This window comes from Rhineura floridana, chromosome 5 (assembly GCF_030035675.1).
Source record: "Rhineura floridana isolate rRhiFlo1 chromosome 5, rRhiFlo1.hap2, whole genome shotgun sequence".
Taxonomy (NCBI): domain Eukaryota; kingdom Metazoa; phylum Chordata; class Lepidosauria; order Squamata; family Rhineuridae; genus Rhineura; species Rhineura floridana.
In genome coordinates this window covers 24134798-24156537 of record NC_084484.1, presented here as the reverse complement: position 1 = coordinate 24156537, position 21740 = coordinate 24134798, and the positions used below count along the sequence as shown (strand labels likewise).

Sequence of the window (21740 nt, the reverse complement as noted above, 5' to 3'; positions counted from 1 at the left end):
GGTGCCTAGATCTCAGCCAACCAGAGAGACAGGGCTCCTGCATCCTTGAATAGGTGAGTAGATGAGGGAATTTCAGCAGGTCTAGTTTTCCTCATCCCTGCATGACAGGTTGCATCTGACAAAACCACATTTTCTTCACAACTATTAACAGTAGAAGAACCTTCTCCTCCTTTACACCTCTCTACCCTACTGTTAACATGTTTTATCACTGGGATGAGAACATTCCATATGAAACTTACTGTTTTGGTCCCTCTGGTTCACTCTTGTGTGCTTGGACTTCCTGCAACTATATAAAGCCTTGGGCAGAGGTCTTCACCAAACCCTGCTATATGACTATTTTTGCCTGGAATTCTACACTTGCAAAGCATAAGGCTACCCTAACAGCTTGGCCTGAGGCTTGTAACTGAATAGAAATCTTAAAAGTAAGAAAGAAATATAAGTCAAGCATAAGCTGCCCCCCTAAGGTATGGGCCCTTCCCCCAAGTGAAGTGGACCCACCAACTTTTCCACAGTCAAATGGGCATGTCCAAGGTCCTTCTTTACTGCGTAGGTGAATAGTTCTTCACTGGATCACCTTTATTATTGCTTGGCACTCAACCAAGGTTCATAGAGCATCTGAAGCCAAAGTTCATAAAAATGGGTCACCACAGCATGGGATCAGTTTTGAAACAAAGTGGGTGTGAGGGCTAGGTAGGCTTAACACATTTTATTTTCTCCAGTGGCCTTAACAGTGCATGACAGGCAGAGAATAAATGGGAGAGAAGAACACATGCCAGAAGGTGCACCAATATTGCACACACGCAAAAATAAGTCACAACATGTTTTGAGCTGTAGCCCTTCTTTATGGAAAAAGAGAATGTGGCAGATTATGCTACAATATACAAATGTCTCTACAGCCTTGTATCAGTCTGTCCAAATCTTGGAGCCCTTCCAGTCATAGAGATGGAGAAAACCTGCAACTGTTGAATTACTGCATAGCATGCAGCAAAGGCACAGGAACCCTTCCAGAAATAATTATGGCAACTGTAGAGGACAAGGAGCCTTCAGCGGCCTGGTCAAGTTGTAAAGGAGGGCAGGATGGTGTTGGAAACAGAATGTTGGCAGCTGCAGTTTGTCATACAGAGATGGAGAGAAATGACTCTTGCTGAAATTCTCTCTTGCCCACTGCCATTAAAAGCACAGAGCCCTGCCCTCTTTTACATCTGGCCACCTTACTGGCCCATCAAAGATGCCATAAGCATGTGGCAAAGTAGGAAGTGCAGTGTCAAAGCCCTCAGTACAGAGCTCAGTTAAGCTGCCCAGAAGGGAACTGTTGTTGTAGTCAATCCTTATCAGATGTGCAGCTGTTTTTTCTGGGACAGTTAGCATGTTATTCCCTCACATAGCAGGAAAAAACATTGTCTGGTTGTGTGTGCAACTGGATGGGTGGTTGGGGAGTGTGTAAATGTGTCTGGGGAGATTTTCATGAAGGGGGGAGGCTGATTAAGATAGGAGGCTGACATGGGGGGACGGCGTTGGTTAGCTCTCTCAGCAGTCCATTAATGGGGACGGGGAGGCCATGACACTTAATAAATTGCTGAGATTACTGCTACTTGTCTCTCTCAGACAAAGACCAAAGCCAGATATAAGATGCACTCACTTTCAAGCATTCTATCTCTCTCTACCATTTCCTCTCTTTTGGCTCGTGTGTGAAATGGCTAGGTCACTCAGCATTCATCTCTTTTTGTGCTTCCCTTGTGGGGTTTTTTTTATTTGAGGGGGGTAGCTGAAGTAAAAGCTGGCTCTCATTTCTAGCTGATTCTGTCATTTCCGTTAGGCCCCAGTTTGAACGGATGCCAAAACCAACAGGTGATCCCTCTAGCAGCAAAACAGTAGGAAGTAGGCCATGCATGCATGAGACAGTTCACCAGAGGGGCTGTCTGGCTCATCTCCATCTCTCTGCATAATTAACACACATACCTCCTCTCCCCACATACTGAGAAGAAAATCTGTGCAGAGCAGCTCAGCTGCAGCAGACACCAAACAGCCACTGGAGAAGAATATAGATAAAGGAATTGTAGGGAGAGGATGAATTGTTGAAGTGCAGAGAGGCACTGCAGTCTTCAAAGGAAACGGTAGTTGGTCCTTTTAAGGAGGTGGAACCAAATTCTATTAGCTACTGCGGAATAGCATCCGCTCAATTACCCATTATGGATAAAAAAAAGAATTGCAGAGAGTACTCATGCTCAAATCACATTATTAAAATTGGTTTAATGCCATGAAACAATTCATTTCAGGCCAATTCATTTGTTTTGTTGCTGGGGTGTGTTAATTTCGGATCTTGGTTGGTTATCTGGCTCTAACAAACTGTGTATGCTCATCTTAAATTAGAATGAAGAATAAATTCTTCAAATCTGTTACCCTGACGCTGAATAATTCCTCATGGCTAAATACCTGGTTCTACATTAAACAATCCAGCATGGCTGGTTATATTATAATCTTTTGGGGTTGTTTTTTTATAAACGAATTTTGGGTAGTTTACTCAACAGTGGAATATTTTTAAAAGGTTCATTATATGTCAGTCCAACAATTGTGTGGTGCTTTTATATGCGTTTGTGTGTCAGACATGTGTGCATGTGTGTATATGAGTGATATAAGTATGAATGGAATAAATACATGCACATGTGTGTGTGTGTGTGTGTGTGTGTGTGTGTGTGTGTAAATAACATGTATGTGTGAGAAGCAGGGATGGGAGAGAAATTTCATTCAGTTCACATTTACAGGCAAATCTATTAAATTCACACTTTCTAGAACAATATGCAAAGTGAAACAGTTATCCTTCGAAATTCATACATACATGAATTTTGCAATGCAGTTCTGCAACTAAATGTTTATAAAAATGCATATATTAGGGGAAAGTGTGTATAAAATGAATATTTTAGTGGAAGTCAAAAAAATTGGAGGAGAATGCTTGCAAAAATTTGTACATTAGTCAAAATTTCATACAAAAAAAGCCATCATACGCCGTAGAGCACTGTTAACTCACCAGCTCATATAGACACGAGAATCGGCTTTTAAATAGAGCTTGTTTTAGCATTATTAATGTTTGTATTTTATTGATATTCGGTTGTCTTGATGATTTGTATTTGTATGCTGGTCTTTGACCGTAATAAATTTATTCATTCATTCATACATACAAAAATGTGCATATTAAGAGAAATGTGGACTAAAACGCTGATGAATTTTCATGAGTATTTTTAAATATATATCTATATCATAAATTGCTGCAGAAATGTGGAAAACTGAATTTAATGTTGGAAAAATGAGAAACTGAGAGAACCAGAATTGACAGATCCATCTATCCCTAGTGAGAAGGGGGCAGTGAATACAGTGTGTGAATTGTGTGTGTGTGTAAATAGGGAAATTAGTTGTGTGAAGGTGTAAATCGGAACAGAAAATTATTAATCTAGGGGAACATCGTTATTCCCATCTGTCATCATGACATTCATTTGTGTAATGCACATGCATTTATATATGCATACCCACAGAGTAAAACCTGCAACAGAACAATTGCTTAGTAATACTGATAATTGTCCATATTCCTTGCTCTTGGTTTACAGAATTAACATGTCCTGACAGATACAGTCAGTTGCAGATAAGAAAACATACTGTAACCATCTTCCAGATCTCAATATATAACTTGCGCTCACCAGACTTGCACCTTGAAATTAAGGGCACATGTTAAAATCGAGGACTTCAGAACTTTAATTTAACGTGCCATTTTATAGATACAGAACAATTATTAGAGCACTCTCTCCCTCCCCTCCCCTGACCTTTTGCCCAGAGGTAAGTAATGTTCATCTTTTCTTCCTTCTTAGGGTCTCTCACAAGATGACAATGACCTTCAGGGAATCAGCAGGAATTGTCAGAGAATCCAAGAGGTCACTAACGTTCTTTTTCAAATGAATTATTTATTTTTATGTAATGATGTGAATCATCTATACAGTAGGGCCCCACTCATCCGGCGGGTTAGTTCCAGACCCCCGCCTAAAAGCGAAACCTGCTGAAAAGCGGAATTCATTCAACAGAATGGCGCCCAACGTCCAAAAAAGTCATAAAAGTGGAACAAGTGCTGTATGAGTGGGGCCTTACTCTAATTGAAAGCCGCCATATTAGCGGAACGCCGCAAAGCGGGGCCCTGCTGTATAGTAAAACAAATTTGAGTCTTCCCTTGCATGTGTTTTTACAGCCAGAACCATATCACTTAACATACAAGTGCAAAGTACCTGCGGACTCTGGGTTAACCTGAGGTACACATGAAAAAATCTGAAAGGACAGTGATAAGATCCACTGATTAACAGTTAGTAACTGATTAACACACCTAATAGCCCCATAATAATTCACTGGCATGAATTGTTGAGAGACTGGGTGGGCGTGGGGATTGACATCTGAAGAGGAGGGCAGGAAAATAGAATGGAACTGGAAGACAGATACATTTTGCAAAACAGGAGATTCATCAAATCCCTGGTGGGCATCAAAACATAAATGGTGGCCAGCGCCAGTGTAATTAACAGGCCCCATTAGCCAACCAGGGCTCCGCTCAGAATGGCCACCACCCAGCTGAGATCCATCTCCAGTTGCCTGTTGGTAGACCCAAAGTCTAATACCTCCCTATTGTACATAGGAGTTATGGTTTTGGCTCTAACTATAGATTCCTTAGCCATCACATCATCATGCAGCATCACATAGGGGTGGGGCAGGGCAGTGGGGCAGCAAGCAAGGCGAAGGCATGAGGAAAGCAATGATGGCTGGTGGGGGTGCGGGCAACCAAGTGAGCGCAGCAGCTGGGTTTAGGGTGAGCAAGGCAAGTGGGCAGGTGTGGAGCAAGCAGGCAAGCGACTAGGGGGCAAGTGGTGGCTGCAGCAGCCTGGGTGGGAGTCAGGTAAATGCCCTAGGTATGAAGGCGGCCTGGACACGCTGCACAGATCTGCACAGTGGCACCGGTTTTGGAGGGGGAAGCAGAGGTGGTGGCAGGGGCAGAAACACAATGCAGGAACAGGTGGGTGCATTAGTGGTCCTATGGCAGCCAGCGCACACCAACTCCTAGAGGCATTGGAAAGAATTGCGAGAGGGAGTTGGCAAGGGGAGTGGGGTGCCTGGGAGGCATCTGGGGCGCATTTGTGACTGCCTGGGGAGTGCACTTGCAAATGTGTGTGTGTCCTTTTGTGTGTATGTGTCTGTGCGTGGTTTTGGGGGTGCCTCTGTGTATGTGTGTTTGGGGGTGCCTCTGTGTATGTGTGTTTGGGGGTGCCTGGGGTCTTTGGGGATACCTGGTGTGTGTGTTTAGAGTGCCTGGTGTGTGCATGTTTAGGGATGAGGGGTTGGTGAGTGAAGTGAGCCAGGGGGCAGAGCCCCCCAAATATAAGCAATAGGACAAAAAAGACTCATATTGGTAATAGAAGGAATAAGAGGGGCCCTGCAACAAAATAAGAACATAAGAAGAGCCTGCTGGATCAGGCCAGTGGCCCATCTAGTCCAGCATCCTGTTCTCACAGTGGCCAACCAGGTGCCTGGGGGAAGCCCGCAAGCAGGACCCGAGTGCAAGAACACTCTCCCCTCCTGAGGCTTCCAGCAACTGGTTTTCAGAAGCATGGCCTCTGACTAGGGTGGCACAGCACAGCCATCACGGCTAGTAGCCATTGATAGACCTGTCCTCCATGAATTTGTCTAATCTTCTTTTAAAGCCATCCAAGCTGGTGGCCATTACTGCATCTTGTGGGAGCAATGTTGCATTGTGGAGTGCTTCTCATCAAGCTTCCAGCCATTCCACCATCTCTCCCCACAGGTTTCCTCCACCCTCACCCTCCTCCAACAATCTCCCTGCTCTTTATGCCTTAGCTCTGTTTCAAACTTGAATTATTTTACTTTGAAAAGGCATTTAAAGGTAGTTGCTGCAAAGTATTCATCCTAGTGGGTTAATCTGTATCAAATAGCTTTTGTTGAGAACACAGTTGCAATATGTAATTGGATACAGTTTTGAGTGGAAATACTGTATTAGAGCCTTTATTAAAAGCGGTGAAGTGCAACACCACTGATGAGGATGTAAAGAACAGTTGCGGAATGAGATTTCTTTGTAAAAACAGTAAGGAGAGACCGATGGGCAATACAATAAGAAAAAGATTCCTGGGATTACAGGAAGCCATTGCTACCTTGAGTCCCTTTGGGAGGAAGGGCGGGATATAAATGTAATAAATAATAATAATAAACTTGGGCAAACAAAGGTCATAATCGCTGACCACTAATCCTTTATTGTTTTCTTAGAATGAATGGGAGTTCTTAGAACGAGATGTGCTCAACAGGGCTGCACCAAATATCTAATTTCAATATCTGGCACAGCCAGAGAAATCACCCCCCAAATACCTCATCAAATGTTTGCATTGACTGATACTCTTACTCTCCCCACTCATTTTGTTCCCCTGGATGTAGTCTCTTCTCTGCACCATTTTCCTTCCTCTTTGCTCTCACAGTCCTCAAAAGAAAGAGTTGATAGTCCACACTGTTTTGGGTACAAGCATCTATGAAATCATGAGGGTTCATCACAGCCAATTGAATTAAATAACAGCAGCATGGACAAATAAGGCTTGAGTCCTGTGGGGGCAACTAAGGGAAACAAGGCCAAGAAGAATATAATCAGAACAAGATGAATGTGTTTACAGAATGTCTTAACAGGCACCAGAAAGTGGAGGCCCTTGTCAACACTCAACAAACAGTTTTTTCATCCAGTCCTAATACTCAGTTGGTAGTGGCAAAAGATAGGAAATGTTTCAACTATCACGCAGTTTTAGTTTTAGTGAGTGAAGGAGGAAGAATATAAACTATATCGGAAGGACAGGGAAGGATGTATTGGTGGCGGAGTCGCTCTATATGTGAAAGAAGGCATTGAATCCAGCAAGCTCGAAACCCCAAAAGAGGCAGACTCCTCCACAGAATCGTTGTGGGTGGTGATACCGTGCCCCAGGAGGGACTTAATACTGGGAACGATCTATCGTCCCTGATCAAAATGCTCAGGGAGACCTTGAGATGAGATATGAAATTGAGGAAGCATCCAAACTAGGAAATGTGGTAGCAATGGGTGACTTCAACTACCCGGACATAGACTGGCTGCATATGTGTTCCAGTCATGACAAAGAAGCAAAGTTTCTAGATATTCTAAATCACTATTCCCTAGATCAGTTGGTCATGGAACCGACCAGAAGGACGGCAACCCTGGACTTAATCCTCAGTGGGGACCGGGACCTGGTGCGAGATGTAAGTGTTGTTGAACCGATTGGGAGCAGTGACCACAGTGCTATTAAATTAAACATACAAGTAACTGGCCAATTGCCAAGAAAATCCAACACGGTCACATTTGACTTCAAAAGAGGAAACTTCACAAAAATGAGGGGATTGGTATAAAGAAAGCTGAAAAACAAAGTCCAGAGGGTCACATCACTCGAAAATGCTTGGAAGTTGTTTAAAAACACTATATTAGAAGCTCAACTGGAGTGCATACCGCAGATCAGAAAAGGTACCGCCAGGGCCAAGAAGATGCCAGCATGGTTAACGAGCAAAGTCAAGGAAGCTCTTAGAAGCAAAAAGTCTTCCTTCAGAAAATGGAAGTCTTGTCCGAATGAAGAAAATAAAAAAGAACACAAACTCTGGCAAAAGAAATGCAAGAAGACAATAAGGGATGCTAAAAAAGAATTTGAGGAGCACATTGCTAAGAACATAAAAACCAACAACAAAAAATTCTATAAATACATTCAAAGCAGGAGACCATCTAGGGAGACAATTGGACCCTTGGATGATAAGGGAGTCAAAGGTGTACTAAAGAACGATAAGGAGATTGCAGAGAAGCTAAATGAATTCTTTGCATCTGTCTTCACAGTGGAAGATATAGGGCAGATCCCTGAACCTGAACTAACATTTGCAGGAAGGGATTCTGAGGAACTAAGACAAATAGTGGTAACGAGAGAGGAAGTTCTAAGCTTAATGGACAATATAAAAACTGACAAATCACCGGGCCCGGATGGCATCCACCCGAGAGTTCTCAAAGAACTCAAATGTGAAATTGCTGATCTGCTAACTAAAATATGTAACTTGTCCCTTGGGTCCTCCTCCGTGCCTGAGGACTGGAAAGTGGCAAATGTAACGCCAATCTTCAAAAAGGGATCCAGAGGGGATCCCGGAAATTACAGGCCAGTTAGCTTAACTTCTGTCCCTGGAAAACTGGTAGAAAGTATGATTAAAGCTAGATTAACCAAGCACATAGAAGAACAAGCCTTGCTGAAGCAGAGCCAGCATGGCTTCTGCAAGGGAAAGTCCTGTCTCAGTAACCTATTAGAATTCTTTGAGAGTGTCAACAAGCATATAGATAGAGGTGATCCAGTGGACATAGTGTACTTAGACTTTCAAAAAGCGTTTGACAAGGTACCTCACCAAAGGCTTCTGAGGAAGCTTAGCAGTCATGGAATAAGAGGAGAGGTCCTCTTGTGGATAAGGAATTGGTTAAGAAGCAGAAAGCAGAGAGTAGGAATAAACGGACAGTTCTCCCAATGGAGGGCTGTAGAAAGTGGAGTCCCTCAAGGATCGGTATTGGGACCTGTACTTTTCAACTTGTTCATTAATGACCTAGAATTAGGAGTGAGCAGTGAAGTGGCCAAGTTTGCTGACGACACTAAATTGTTCAGGGTTGTTAAAACAAAAAGGGATTGCGAAGAGCTCCAAAAAGACCTCTCCAAACTGAGTGAATGGGCGGAAAAATGGCAAATGCAATTCAATATAAACAAGTGTAAAATTATGCATATTGGAGCAAAAAATCTGAATTTCACATATACGCTCATGGGGTCTGAACTGGCGGTGACCGACCAGGAGAGAGACCTCGGTGTTGTAGTGGACAGCACGATGAAAATGTCGACCCAGTGTGCGGCAGCTGTGAAAAAGGCAAATTCCATGCTAGCAATAATTAGGAAAGGTATTGAAAATAAAACAGCCGATATCATCATGCCGTTGTATAAATCTATGGTGCGGCCGCATTTGGAATACTGTGTACAGTTCTGGTCGCCTCATCTCAAAAAGGATATTATAGAGTTGGAAAAGGTTCAGAAGAGGGCAACCAGAATGATCAAGGGGATGGAGCGACTCCGTTACGAGGAGAGGTTGCAGCATTTGGGGCTTTTTAGTTTAGAGAAAAGGCAGGTCAGAGGAGACATGATAGAAGTGTATAAAATTATGCATGGCATTGAGAAAGTGGATAGAGAAAAGTTCTTCTCCCTCTCTCATAATACTAGAACTCGTGGACATTCAAAGAAGCTGAATGTTGGAAGATTCAGGACAGACAAAAGGAAGTACTTCTTTACTCAGCGCATAGTTAAACTATGGAATTTGCTCCCACAAGATGCAGTAATGGCCACCAGCTTGGATGGCTTTAAAAGAAGATTAGACAAATTCATGCAGGACAGGGCTATCTATGGCTACTAGCCATGATGGCTGTGCTCTGCAACCCTAGTCAGAGGCAGCATGCTTCTGAAAACCAGTTGCCGGAAGCCTCAGGAGGGGAGAGTGTTCTTGCACTCGGGTCCTGCTTGCGGGCTTCCCCCAGGCACCTGGTTGGCCACTGTGAGAACAGGATGCTGGACTAGATGGGCCACTGGCCTGATCCAGCAGGCTCTTCTTATGTTCTTAAGAAAGAAACAGTTCATATCTAAATCACCACTCTTGTTTCTAAGAATTGTGTGAAATCACATTCCTGTGTAAACAAGCCTACAACCTGTCTTCCTTAGTGACATCCAGTATGGCCAAGAATGTAAGCTGGGAAATTCCCCTTTCAGAACTCACAAGGAAGTAGCAGGGCCAATCCAGGATATTTTCCTGACTCAGGCAAAGGGCAAGATGTGCCCATCCGTTTCATGTATAGAAGTTGATCAGAGTGGCAAATGAATCTTACTTGACCATTGACAATTAGATAGCTTCCTCCTTTGCTCTTGAGGGCAGTAGGCTGGCTTAGGAGTCACAGGGCAAACCACATGGCATAGACAGCTTTGTCTTCCAACACTTGACCACTGCTTCCTGCCCCTCCCCTCCAAGCAGACAGTAGCTGAAGGAGCCGCCTCTCTATGAATGGGCCACCCTCAGCACATACCTACAATATTGAATGATAAATTGCAACATACAGGAAGGACAGCCTTGAGGCTGTCTAACCTGTGTAAAATGCTTGCTGCACTTCCTGTCTGGCTTCCTGGTCTGGATTCTGAGTCTGGAATTTGCAGCATAGCCAGCTATAAGCATGCTAATGGTGGCAAGCAGGGGCGGGGGGCAGAGCCCATCCCTTCACCCTTGCACATTGTCTTAGAGTGACACATCAAACAATCCAGTTTGGATTACTGATTTTCATGATCAGGAATTTCCAAGACTGTTCTGGAGAACACTGATTTATTTACCTGGTTTGTACATAATGCTAAGCCAAACCATGGATTAGCATGAGAGTGCAGGCTCCCGGAATGGCAGTCACAGTCACTTTGCTCTTCCTGCAGTTGTACTGCACTGCTGAGAGATAGGCCATGGTTTTACATAGTGTGTCATCTGAACCCAGACCCATGGTTTGTCTCTTCCAGTAAGCCATAAAAGAAACCTTGGCTACACCTTGTGATTTGTCTGGAGTGAAACAAACAATGAGCCTAGGTTTGAACAGCACTCCAAGCCAAGCCCTGGCTTACATCTGGGAATCCGGGTCTTTGTGCTAAGGCTTGGTTTGGCTCAGCATTATATGCCAACTGGGTCCTGTAAGCCCTTTAGGCAAATACACTATCCTATTCAAGATAATGGCTACTTATAAATGGCCACTTATACATGCCAGTTTAGATAAGGTATTAGAGTGCTTCTCATACATTCCCAAAGTAATCCTTACAACAACTCTGCAAGGTAGGTCATATTTTTATCCCTAAATTGCAGATGGGGCACTGACACTGAAGGATAGGTGGCTTTAGGTAAGCCACTTTACAAGTTCATGACAGGTATACAGCTCAGTATTTTGACCAGTCTTTTGACCACTGTCCTGCACTAACTAAGTTGGAAGAATGGCAAGCCAACAACAGCTGATTATCCCGGAGGCTACATTCACCTCAGCTTATTCAGAGGTGACACATTCTGTTGCTTGAAGCAGGTTAAAGTAATAAATTTGTGATAAATTTCCCAGGTTAAGCTTGGGGAGACCTGGGTTCAAATCCCTGCTCTGCCAGGATGTTTGCTGAACAAATCATCTACCCTGTAGGATTGTGGTGGTAGTAAAATGGTACAACTCAATATATGCCACCCTGAGTTCCTTTGAGAAAGGGTTCGTTGCAGATAGGATAGGTCACTAAATACTGTCAAATTAACATTTACTAGACCCAGTGAGGCAGAAAAGAAAAGAGCACTGTGTGGATGCACATAAAAATAATATTACGGGGGGGAAACTAGCACGCTTTTTAGGATTGCGTTGTGCTTCAGTGGTGCTCAAAATCACCAAAGGTCAGCAACAATCAAGGCTAAATTGCTTGAACACAAAGGTAATAGAATTATCCCATTACACTGATCACCCATTTTCATTGCTAATCCAATGTGGTTTAACTTCACCGTCGCCCTAGGGTTCCCCCCACTTCTTGTTCTCTTTCCCTGCAATAGCTTTAGCAAATGACAGTCAGACTGAGAGCCATCTGGCTGGCTCTTGTACTTCAAAGGTGCAAACAGCAGTGCAAAAAGAAAAAGAAGAAAAGATTGGCTGTTATGCCCATATTAGGAAAAGACCTTCCTTGAACCAGATGTATCTGGAGAGAAGTGAAAACTGGCTTTAATTCTCTTACGGTCCACTGAGAATTGAGAATGGATGGCACATATCAGAAACACACATTGAAATTCCAGTCATGTTCAGACAATGCCACCTAGCTTGATATTGGCCTAAGAATGTGGTCTAAGTATCCTTGGCATGCTCTTTGAGGAAGAAGCTAGTAACTTTATAGTGCCATATCGTAGTTAGCCATTACTTTGTATTATGCCATGGGAAGGCATAACATTGTTTGGTTTTCTGCCGTAATATAATCTAAGGGCCAGTCTATACTTTCAAAATCGTTAGCACTCAGAGGTGCAGCCAGGTGGAAGAAGTAGCAGGAGATGCACAACTATGGCTGAAGGCAAATATTCTAAAGTGGGATGGCAGAGATTGCATACAAAGATGTTAGGTGCGTTTGTAAGGCATTTACTTCCACTGCACTCAGAATATGTCTGTTGCTCCCTTTGTTGATATGCAGTTACTCCCTAGCAGCAATCTGTATGAGCAGAGCCCTTGACAAATGTGCCACCTTGTTCACACAAATCACAAGCAGGAGACAGTGCTTCTCTATGTGGTCACATAGTTCATACGTTATATGCTCCACACATGTACATCTGTGGGACTGGTCTAGGTGGAGGATTTGATTGGTTCTGTGTCAGGTGTAACTACTGTGATGCTCTCCAGATACCGTTGGACTACACTTCCCATCACCCTTGCCCATTGGTCACGATGGCTAGAGCTGATGGGAGTTGGAGTCCAACAGCATCTGGAGGGCACCACACTGGCTTCCACTGATCTATGTGGAGGATTTGCTTCATGTGTCTCCCTAGTTCTCCTTATTCTCTCTCATTTAGCTTTTGTAAAGGTTTTCCTCGTGCTTTGTATAACTAGTACACAAGCTGTCATCACAGAGATGGATGTTGGTGGAGATTATAGGAGATGATGGTATTCTGCCCCTCACTCCCACACAATTCCAGCGCAAGCCATGAGAGATATCGCATAAGAGAATGCAAAACCACTGCAGAATAAAACATTTTGCCAAACTACAGGATTCTGAAAACACAGTTAATTATGTATGTATTTTGAGAACTGGCCAAGTGGAGCTGATGTTAGCTTGCCTGGGGCAGAGGAAAGATTTTTCTCTCCCATGTCCAGGATTGCTTTAGCGTTCTACACAGAGAGGAAAGGTTTTGCTCCATGGAATTCTTGCCAGATCATTCTCCAGAATAGTCTCTATCTCCTCTTCAAGCTTTTGAGTTACACAGAATTCTCCCACAGGTTGGGGAAACAGCTTCTTCACTCATCTTAGACATTCAAGAAGTGATTGATTAGTCATTTATGCCAGGCCATTGCCTTAATTGGACTACCTATGCCTCTCTGCTGTCCTGGCTACCAAATTTTGATTCCTAGCAAAATATGAGAAACTGGTCCTGAGCTCAAATGTTCGCCTTTTCCTGGAGATTTTAGCAAGTTATTATTACCTCCATACAATTATGCATGTATTCTGAATAGCGTTCACTCCCATCTTTCTGGTAAAATCTAAGAAGATAGGAAGAACCCTGCTGGATCAAACCAAAGGCACTTCTATTTCATCATCCCAGATGCCTCTGGGAAGCCCTCTAGCAGGACCTGAGTGCAACAGCGCTCTCCCCACTTGTGATTACCAGCAACTGTTACACAGAGGCATACTGCCTTCAACAGTGGAGGGAGAATGTAGAGGGAGGAAAATACTTTTTTTTTTACTTTTGCCACACCAAGCATAATCTCAAACACCTCTATCATGTCCCTCTTACTCTATTTTTTTCTAAACTAAAACACCCCAAATGTTGACACGTTTCCTCATAGGTGAGTCGCTCCATCCCCTTGATCATTCTGATTGCCCTTTTTTGAACCTTGTCCAGCTCTACTATATCCTTTTTGCAGTGAGGTGACCAGAACTCTATACAATATTCCAAGCGTGGTCACACCATAAATTGTATAACAGCATTATGATATCGGCAGTTTTATTTTCAATCCCTTTCCTAATGATAATTCCTAGGAACAATCATTCCTAGCTTGAATTCACCCTTTTCACAGCTTCTGCACACTGGGTCGACATTGTCATGAAGCTATCTGCTACTCATTCCTTGTCAGTCACCGCTGGTTCAGACCCTACTGACATATATGTAAATTAGGATTTTTTGACCCCATCACTTTAGGTTTGATGGCATTGAATCACATTTGCCATTTTACTGCCCATTCACCCAGTTTGGAGAGATCCTTTTGGAGCTCTTTGCAATCCCTTTTTATTTTAATCACCATGAACAATTTGGTAACTGTAAAAGTTTAGCCTACACCTGACCATTTTTCCTGCTTTATTCCTGATGTAGATAAGGAAGGTCTCACTCCATTCAGCCATTAAAAAAAAAAAGCTCATTTTTAAAAGCTTCCTGTAAGAAACCTTTGAGTCAATAATTATGGTAAATGAATTCTGTTAACACATAGTTCCCTCTGCAAGGAAAGACCTCAGTATATTAGATCTGTCTAAAAGCCCCTATTGTCTAGAGACAGTTTCCTTGTTGTGTGGTGACATTCTGCCTCCAAAGGAATAATTCCCTTGATAAGAAAGGAGTGCTGTCTGACTCAGGTATTCAAGGACTGCTTTGTGAATCCACCCAGCTAGTGCAGTCTGTGCCAAGTTGGGGAAATAATCTTCTTCATCCCCTTAAGAGTTCCTCTCCCTGTAACGTTTAACGTAGGAATTCTAATTCCAGTGCTTCATCCATACAGAACTAGAGTTGGAAAAGGTTCAGAAGAGGGCAACCAGAATGATCAAGGGGATGGAGCGACTCCCTTACGAGGAAAGGTTGTAGCATTTGGGGCTTTTTAGTTTAGAGAAAAGGCAGGTCAGAGAAGACATGATAGAAGCATATAAAATTATGCATGGCATTGAGAAAGTGGATAGAGAAAAGTTTTTCTCCCTCTCTCATAATACTAGAACTCGTGGACATTCAAAGAAGCTGAATGTTGGAAGATTCAGGACAGACAAAAGGAAGTACTTCTTTACTCAGCGCATAGTTAAACTATGGAATTTGCTCCCACAAGATGCAGTAATGGCCACCAGCTTGGACGGCTTTAAAAGAAGATTAGACAAATTCATGGAGGACAGGGCTATCAATGGCTACTAGCCACGATGGCTGTGCTCTGCCACCCTAGTCAGAGACAGCATGCTTCTGAAAACCAGTTGCCGGAAGCCTCAGGAGGGGAGAGTGTTCTTGCACTCGGGACCTGCTTGCGGGCTTCCCCCAGGCACCTGGTTGGCCACTGTGAGAACAGGATGCTGGACTAGATGGGCCACTGGCCTGATCCAGCAGGCTCTTCTTATGTTCTTAGGTAAGGTGTCACAATATAAATTTCACTTCATATTTATATGCTTATTTCCAAATCGCCAAGCCTTGTCTAAATGCTGGACACCTCACATTTAATATACTACATGAGGACAGGTGGTAGATTGTAAAGCCACTTGTGTACTGTATAGCAAATAATATATATATGTAGAGATGTGCCTGTCACAATAGCTAACTTCTGAGTGTTGTGATGAGCTGCCTTTGGCTTGGTGGATTACACCTTTTCTAAACCTGATTTATTAGTTTTGACTGTTCTCATCATAATTCTAGACATCAGTTGCTTCTGATGTTTAAATATTTTAGCAGAACCATATTGGTGATATCTTCTGATCCTCATTGCATTAACAATAATTATATTGGTACTAAACATGTGGCGAAGCTGCGGAGTATAATCAAAATACAAGCTTTGTGTGTATGTCTTCTGTCAAGAAGTAAACAGAAAGTTCTTTATAGGTGATGTTTGTTCTCTGAGTCAATCACATGCATGCAAGTATCACTTGATGTAATGAAGGGTTATGGGACAAGTTGCCCTCTAGATAATAGAATCATAGAATTGTAAGGGGCCTATAAGGCCATTGAGTCCAACCCCCTGCTCAGTGCAGGAATCCAAATTAAAGCATACCTGACAGGTGGCTTTCCATCTACCTCTTGAATGCCTCCAGTGTTGGAGAGCCCACCACCTCCCTAGGTCATTGGTTCCTTTGTTGTACCACTCTAACAGTTAGGAAGTTTTTCCTGATGTTCGCTTGAAATTTGACTTCTTGTAACTTGAGCCCATTATTCCATGTCCTGCATTCTGGGATGATCGAGAAGAGATCCTGGCCATCCTCTGTGTGACAACCTTTCAAATACTTGAACAGTGCTATCATATCTCCCCTCAGTCTTCTCAAGGCTAAACGTGCCCAGTTCTTTCAGTCACTCCTCATAGGGCTTTGCTTCCAGTCCCCTGATCATCCTCATTGCCCTCCTCTGAACCTGTTCGTTTGTCTACATCCTTCTTAAAGTGTGGTGTCCAGAAATGGATGCAGTACTCAATATGAGGCCTGAAATGGACTGCCTTCAAGTCGATCCCAACTTATGGCTACCTTATGAATAGGGTTTTCATGGTAAGCTGTATTCAAAGGGGGTTTACCATTGCCTCCCTCTGAGGCTAGTCCTTCCCAGCTGGCTAGTCCTCCTCAGCTTGCCACAGCTGAACAAGCCAGCCCCTTCCTTGTCTGCTACTGCCAGCTGGGGGCAACTGGGCTCCTTGGGACTATGCAGCTTGCTCAAGGCTGTACAGGTGGCAGGGCACGTAACCTCTGAGCCACTGACTGTGGGGGTGATTTTAGCTAGCCCTTGACACCCAGGGGACACAAGCAGGGATTTGAACTCACAGACCCTGGACTCCCAGCCAGGCTCTCCTTCCCACGGTGTTATACCATCTGTTAATATGAGGCCTAACCAGTAAAATAAATAAATAAATAAAATTTTATTTAGCAGACGCCCATCTGTCCGACTGAATGGACACTCTGGGCGACCAAATAGAGTACCAAATAGAGGGGAACCAATACTTCACGCTGTTTGGAAACTATACTTCTGTTAATACAGCCTAAAATTGCATTTGCCTTTCTGCAGCCACATCACATTGTTAGCTCATATTCAGCTTACTGTCAACAACAATCCCAAGATCCTTCTCACATGTAGTATTGCTGAGCCAAGTATCCCCCATCTTATAACTGTACATTTGGTTTCTTTTTCCTAGGTGTAGAACTTTGCACTGATCCCTAATCCACCCTGGGCTCCTGCTGGGAGGAAGGGCGGGATATAAATAAAATAATAAAAATAATAATAAATAAATTTTGTTCTGTTGTTTTCAGCCCAATGCTCCAACCTATCAAGATCCCTTTGAATTTTGTTTCTGTCTTCCAAGATATTAGCTATTCCTCCCAATTTTGTTTCATCTACAGACTTGATAAGCATTACCTGCACCTCCTCATCCAAGTCATTAATAAAAATGTTGAAGAGCACTGGGCCCAGGACCAAGCCCTGTGGTACCCCACTCATTACTTTCCGCCAGTTTGAGAAGGAACCATTGATAAGCACTTTTTGAGTACGATTCTGGAGCCAACTGTGGATCCACCTGAGAGTTGTTTCATCCAGCCCACACTCAGCTAGCTTGCTAATCAGAATATAATGGGGCACTTTGTCAAAAGCTTTCTTGAAGTCAAGAAATATCATGTCCACTGCATTCCCACAGTCTACCAGAGAGGTTACCTGATCAGAAAATGAGATAAAATTAGTCTGGCAGGATATGTTCTTGATAAATCCTGAAAAAGCATACCCTGGACCCATTGGTTTGTGACAACTACCGACTTGTCGCAAATACGCCCTTTTTAGGGAAGGTGATTGAGAGGGTAGTGGCGCAGCAATGGCAAGTCCTCTTGGATGAAACAGATTATCTTGACCCATCCCAGTCTGCGTTCAGGCCTGGTTATGGGACTGAATCGGCCTTGGTCACCCTGATGGATGACCTTTATCGGGAGAAGGACAGGGCGAGTGTGACCCTGTTATTCTTACTTGATCTCTCAGCTGCTTTTGATACCATTGACCATGGTATCCTTCTGGGCCAACTTGGTGAGATGGGTACTGGAGGCACTGTTTTACAGTGGTTCCAATCCTATCTCCAAGGCTGTTCTCAGAGAATAGCATTGGGTGACTGACTTTCAGCCCCCTGGCAGTTGTGCTGTGGGGTGCTGCAGGGTACCATCTTGTCCCTCATGCTGTTTAACATCTATATGAAGCCCTTGGGAGTGGTCATCAGGAGATTTGGGGCAAGGTGTCAGCAGTATGTTGACGATACCCAGTTCTATTTCTCTGTAACATCTGAATTGGGAGAGGCCATGCAAGCGCTTGACCGCTGCCTGGACTCGGTGGTGGGCTGGATGAGGGCCAATAAACTGAGTCTGAATCCTAGCAAGACGGAGGCACTGTGGATTCGTGGTTCCCGAGTTCGAATAATTGGTCAGTTGCCTGCTTTGGATGGGGTCATACTCCCTCTGAAAGAGCAGGTTCATAGTCTGGGGGTGCTCCTGGATCCATCTTTGTCGCTAGAGGCCCAGGTGACCTCAGTGGCTAGAAGTGCCTTTCACCAGCTTTGGCTGGTAATACAGCTGTGGTCATTTCTGGAGTGGATAGCCTGACCACTGTTGTCCATGCCCTGGTAACCTCCAGGCTGGATTACTGTAATGTACTCTATGTGAGACTGTCCTTGAGGTGGATCCGGAAGTTGCAGCTGGTGCAAAATGCAGCGGCAAGCCTGCTCACTGGGGCAGGGCATCGCCAACATGTCACCCCGCTGCTGAAAGAATTGCACTGGCTGCCCATTTGCTACTGGGCCAAGTTCAAGGTTCTAGTTTTGGTGTACAAAGCCCTATACAGCTTGGGACCAGGATACCTGAAAGACCATCTTATCCCTTATATACCCAGTTGATGACTGCGCTCTGCAGGTGAGGGCCTCCTGCAGATACCATCTTATGAGGAGGTCCGTTCTGCACAACATAGGAAACGGACCTTTAGTGTGGCAGCACCTACCCTGTGGAACTACCTCCCCTTAAATATTAGGCAGGCGTCATCTCTGTTATCTTTTCAGCGCCTATTGAAGACTTTCCTCTTTCAGCAAGCCTTTTAAGTTGAGACCTTGTCCCAGTCTGCATCTGTGTTGGAATTGCTTTTAATATGTTCTAAAACTTTCTTTTTTAAAATGTTTTAAATCATAGAAGATGTTTTGATAGCTTTCTTTAAGCAACATTTTTGAAGATGTTTTGTTTTAAAGTTTGTTTTTATGATGTTTTAATGTTTTTAGTGCTTTTGTTTACCGCCCTGGGCTCCTGCTGGGAGGAAGGGTGGAATATAAATCAAATAATAATAATAATAAATCCATGTTGGCTTCTAGTAATCACTGCATTGTTTTTAAGGTGCTTACAGATTGACTGCTTTATAATCTGCTCCATAATTTTCCCAGGGATCGATGTCAGGCTGACTGGTATAGTTCCCAGATTCCTCCTTTTTGCCCTTTTTGAAAATTGGGACACTCTTAGCTCTCCTTCAGTCATCCAGCACTTCACCCATCCTCCATGATTTTGCAAAGATAATAGACAGTGGCTCAGAGAGTTCTTCAGCTATTTCCTTCAATACTCTAGGACAGGGGTGGCAAGCGTTTGGCACTCCAGATGTTGCTGAACCACAACTCCCATCATCCCTGCCCATGGGTCATGGTTGCTGGAGATGATGGGAATTGTAGTTCAGCAACATCTGGAGTGCCAAAGGTTCGCCACCCCTGCTCTAGGATGCAGTTCATCGGGCCCTGCAGTGATTAGGTATTCCTTGACCATTTGTCTATCAATCTCAAGCTGCAATCCTGCCCCTTCAACTTCATGTTTCCCAGGAGGATCATAGACTGTGTTTTGGGAGAAGACTGAGCCAAAGTAGGAATTGAGCACTTTTGCCTTTTCTTTGTTATCTATTATCATTTTGCCATCCTCATTGAGTAGATGTACCGCCGTTTCTTTTCTTTGTCTTTTACTATGGATGTACCTGAAGAAAGCTTTTTTGGTTCTTTTGGCATCTCTCACGAACCTCAACTCATTCTTAGCTTTAGCCTCCCTGATGCCATCCCTGCAATTCCATGCTACCTATCTGTATTCTTCCTTTTGTGGTCTGCCTTCCTTCCACTTTCTGAATGCATCCTTTTTTGTTTTCAGGTCATTTCTTAGCTTTCTGTGAAGCCATATTGGCTTCTTCTGCTGTCTTCCTTGTTTTTCCTTGACGAAATTGTTTGCCATTGTATCTTTAGAATTTCCTCGTTTAGAAACTGCCACCCATCTTGGACTCCTCATTAGGGCTGCTTGCCATGGAACCTTACTTACCATTGTTCTGAATTTATTAAAATTGTTTTTCCTGAAGTCAAGGGCACACTTATGGCTACTCTCAGTTTTTGCTTCCTTTAAAATCAAGAACTCTTCTATAGCGTGGTCACTTTCCCCCAGAGTTCCTGTAACTGCCACTTCATCTACCAAGTCATTTCTGTTGGTTAGAATCAAGTCAAGGATAGCTATTCCTCTAGTTGCTTCCTCCACTTTCTGTAGGAGAAAGTTATCTCCAACATAAGTCAGGAATTTCTTGGAGGGGCCATGTTCAGCAGAATTTGTCTCCCAACAGATATTGAGGTAATTGAAGTCTCCCATTACTACTACATCATGCCTCCTCAAAACATTAGCAATTTGCTTTGCAAAAGTTTCATCCGTGTCTTTTCTTTGATTGGGTGGTCGGTAGTAGACTTCAGCCACCGTGTTCCTTTTATTCCTTGCCCCATTAATTTTAATCCAGATACTCTCAGTGGAGCTATTAAGCTCATCGTCCTGTATTTCTGTGCAGGGATATATATTTTTAACATAGAGCGTGACTCATTTCCCATTCTATTCCTTCTGTTCTTTTTGAACAAGTTATATCTTTCAATCATGTTCTACTCATGGGAATTATCTCACCAAGTTTCAGTTATATCTATCAGGTTGTATTTACTCTCCTGTATTAAGAGTTCAAGTTCATACTGTTCATTTCCCATACTCTGGGCTGTAGTATACAGACATCGAAGACCATATGATTTACGGCCTGGCTTCCTTCCTTCCTTCCTTCCTTCCTTCCTTCCTTCCTTCCTTCCTTTATGAGGGCTATTACTGGGCCCCATTAGAGCCATTCTCTCAGTTCCTCCTACTGTGTACAAGCATTTGTTAGTCATAACTGCCAAGTCTACGTCTCCCTCCCCCTTAGGATTCAGTTTAAATCTCTCCTGATTAATTTTTCCGTGCTGTGGCCAAACACATTCTTCCCAGTCTTTGTGAGGTGCAACCCATCACTTGCCAGCAATCCATCTTCCAGGAAGCATACTCCATGGTCCCAGAATCCAAATGTCCCGCTCTGGCACCACCTTCGTAGCCAGTCATTCACCTGGAGTATTTTCGTTCCCTTTCCACTCCTCTTCTAAGTACCAGAAGGTGGATGAGAAAACTATCTGGGCTCCAAAGTCCTTGAGTTTCTTTCCCAGAGCTTCAAAGTCTGATGTGATTTCCTTGTAGCTCCGCTTGGCAGTATCATTCATTCCCACATGGATGAGAAGAAAGGGATATCTGTCAGTGGGGTTTACGAGGGATGGCAACCCTTCCGTCACATCATCCTCCAGGGAGGCAGCATACCTGGCAAGTCCATGGATCTTCTTGGCATGCTTGGGTTTCAATCCCATGCAGTGGGGAGTCTCCCACCACTACTACTCTTCTTGTCGTGGGATATGGTTTCATTGCCTCTGCTTGACTGAGCTTCAGCCTCTCGCTTGCTGTCGTGTGGGGTTTCCTGTAATTCTTCCCCTGCAGACTGTCCTCTAGTCTCATCCTCAGGTGCCTGGAAGTGGTTCCGTAGTTCCACCAGTGATGGATGTCTTCTCGCTGTTCTGCTTCTGTCACCCTGTTGTTGGGACCATATCTCCCATCATCCCCGGC

At 43.7% G+C, this 21740-nt stretch overlaps 1 protein-coding gene across 12 annotated transcripts in view; it reads left to right on the top strand.

Moving 5' to 3' along the window:
- Positions 1-21740, top strand: part of KLF12 (KLF transcription factor 12) — a 302241-nt gene that overhangs the window by 228130 nt on the left and 52371 nt on the right. For 9 of the 12 annotated variants that reach the window (XM_061629982.1, XM_061629992.1, XM_061629984.1 and 6 more), the window contains exon 6: positions 3858-3920. The exons of the other annotated variants lie outside the window; for them this stretch is intronic. In XM_061629982.1, coding sequence (XP_061485966.1) covers positions 3858-3920 — 63 coding nt within the window. The remainder of the gene's footprint in view (positions 1-3857; positions 3921-21740) is intronic. 12 annotated transcript variants of the gene reach the window in all.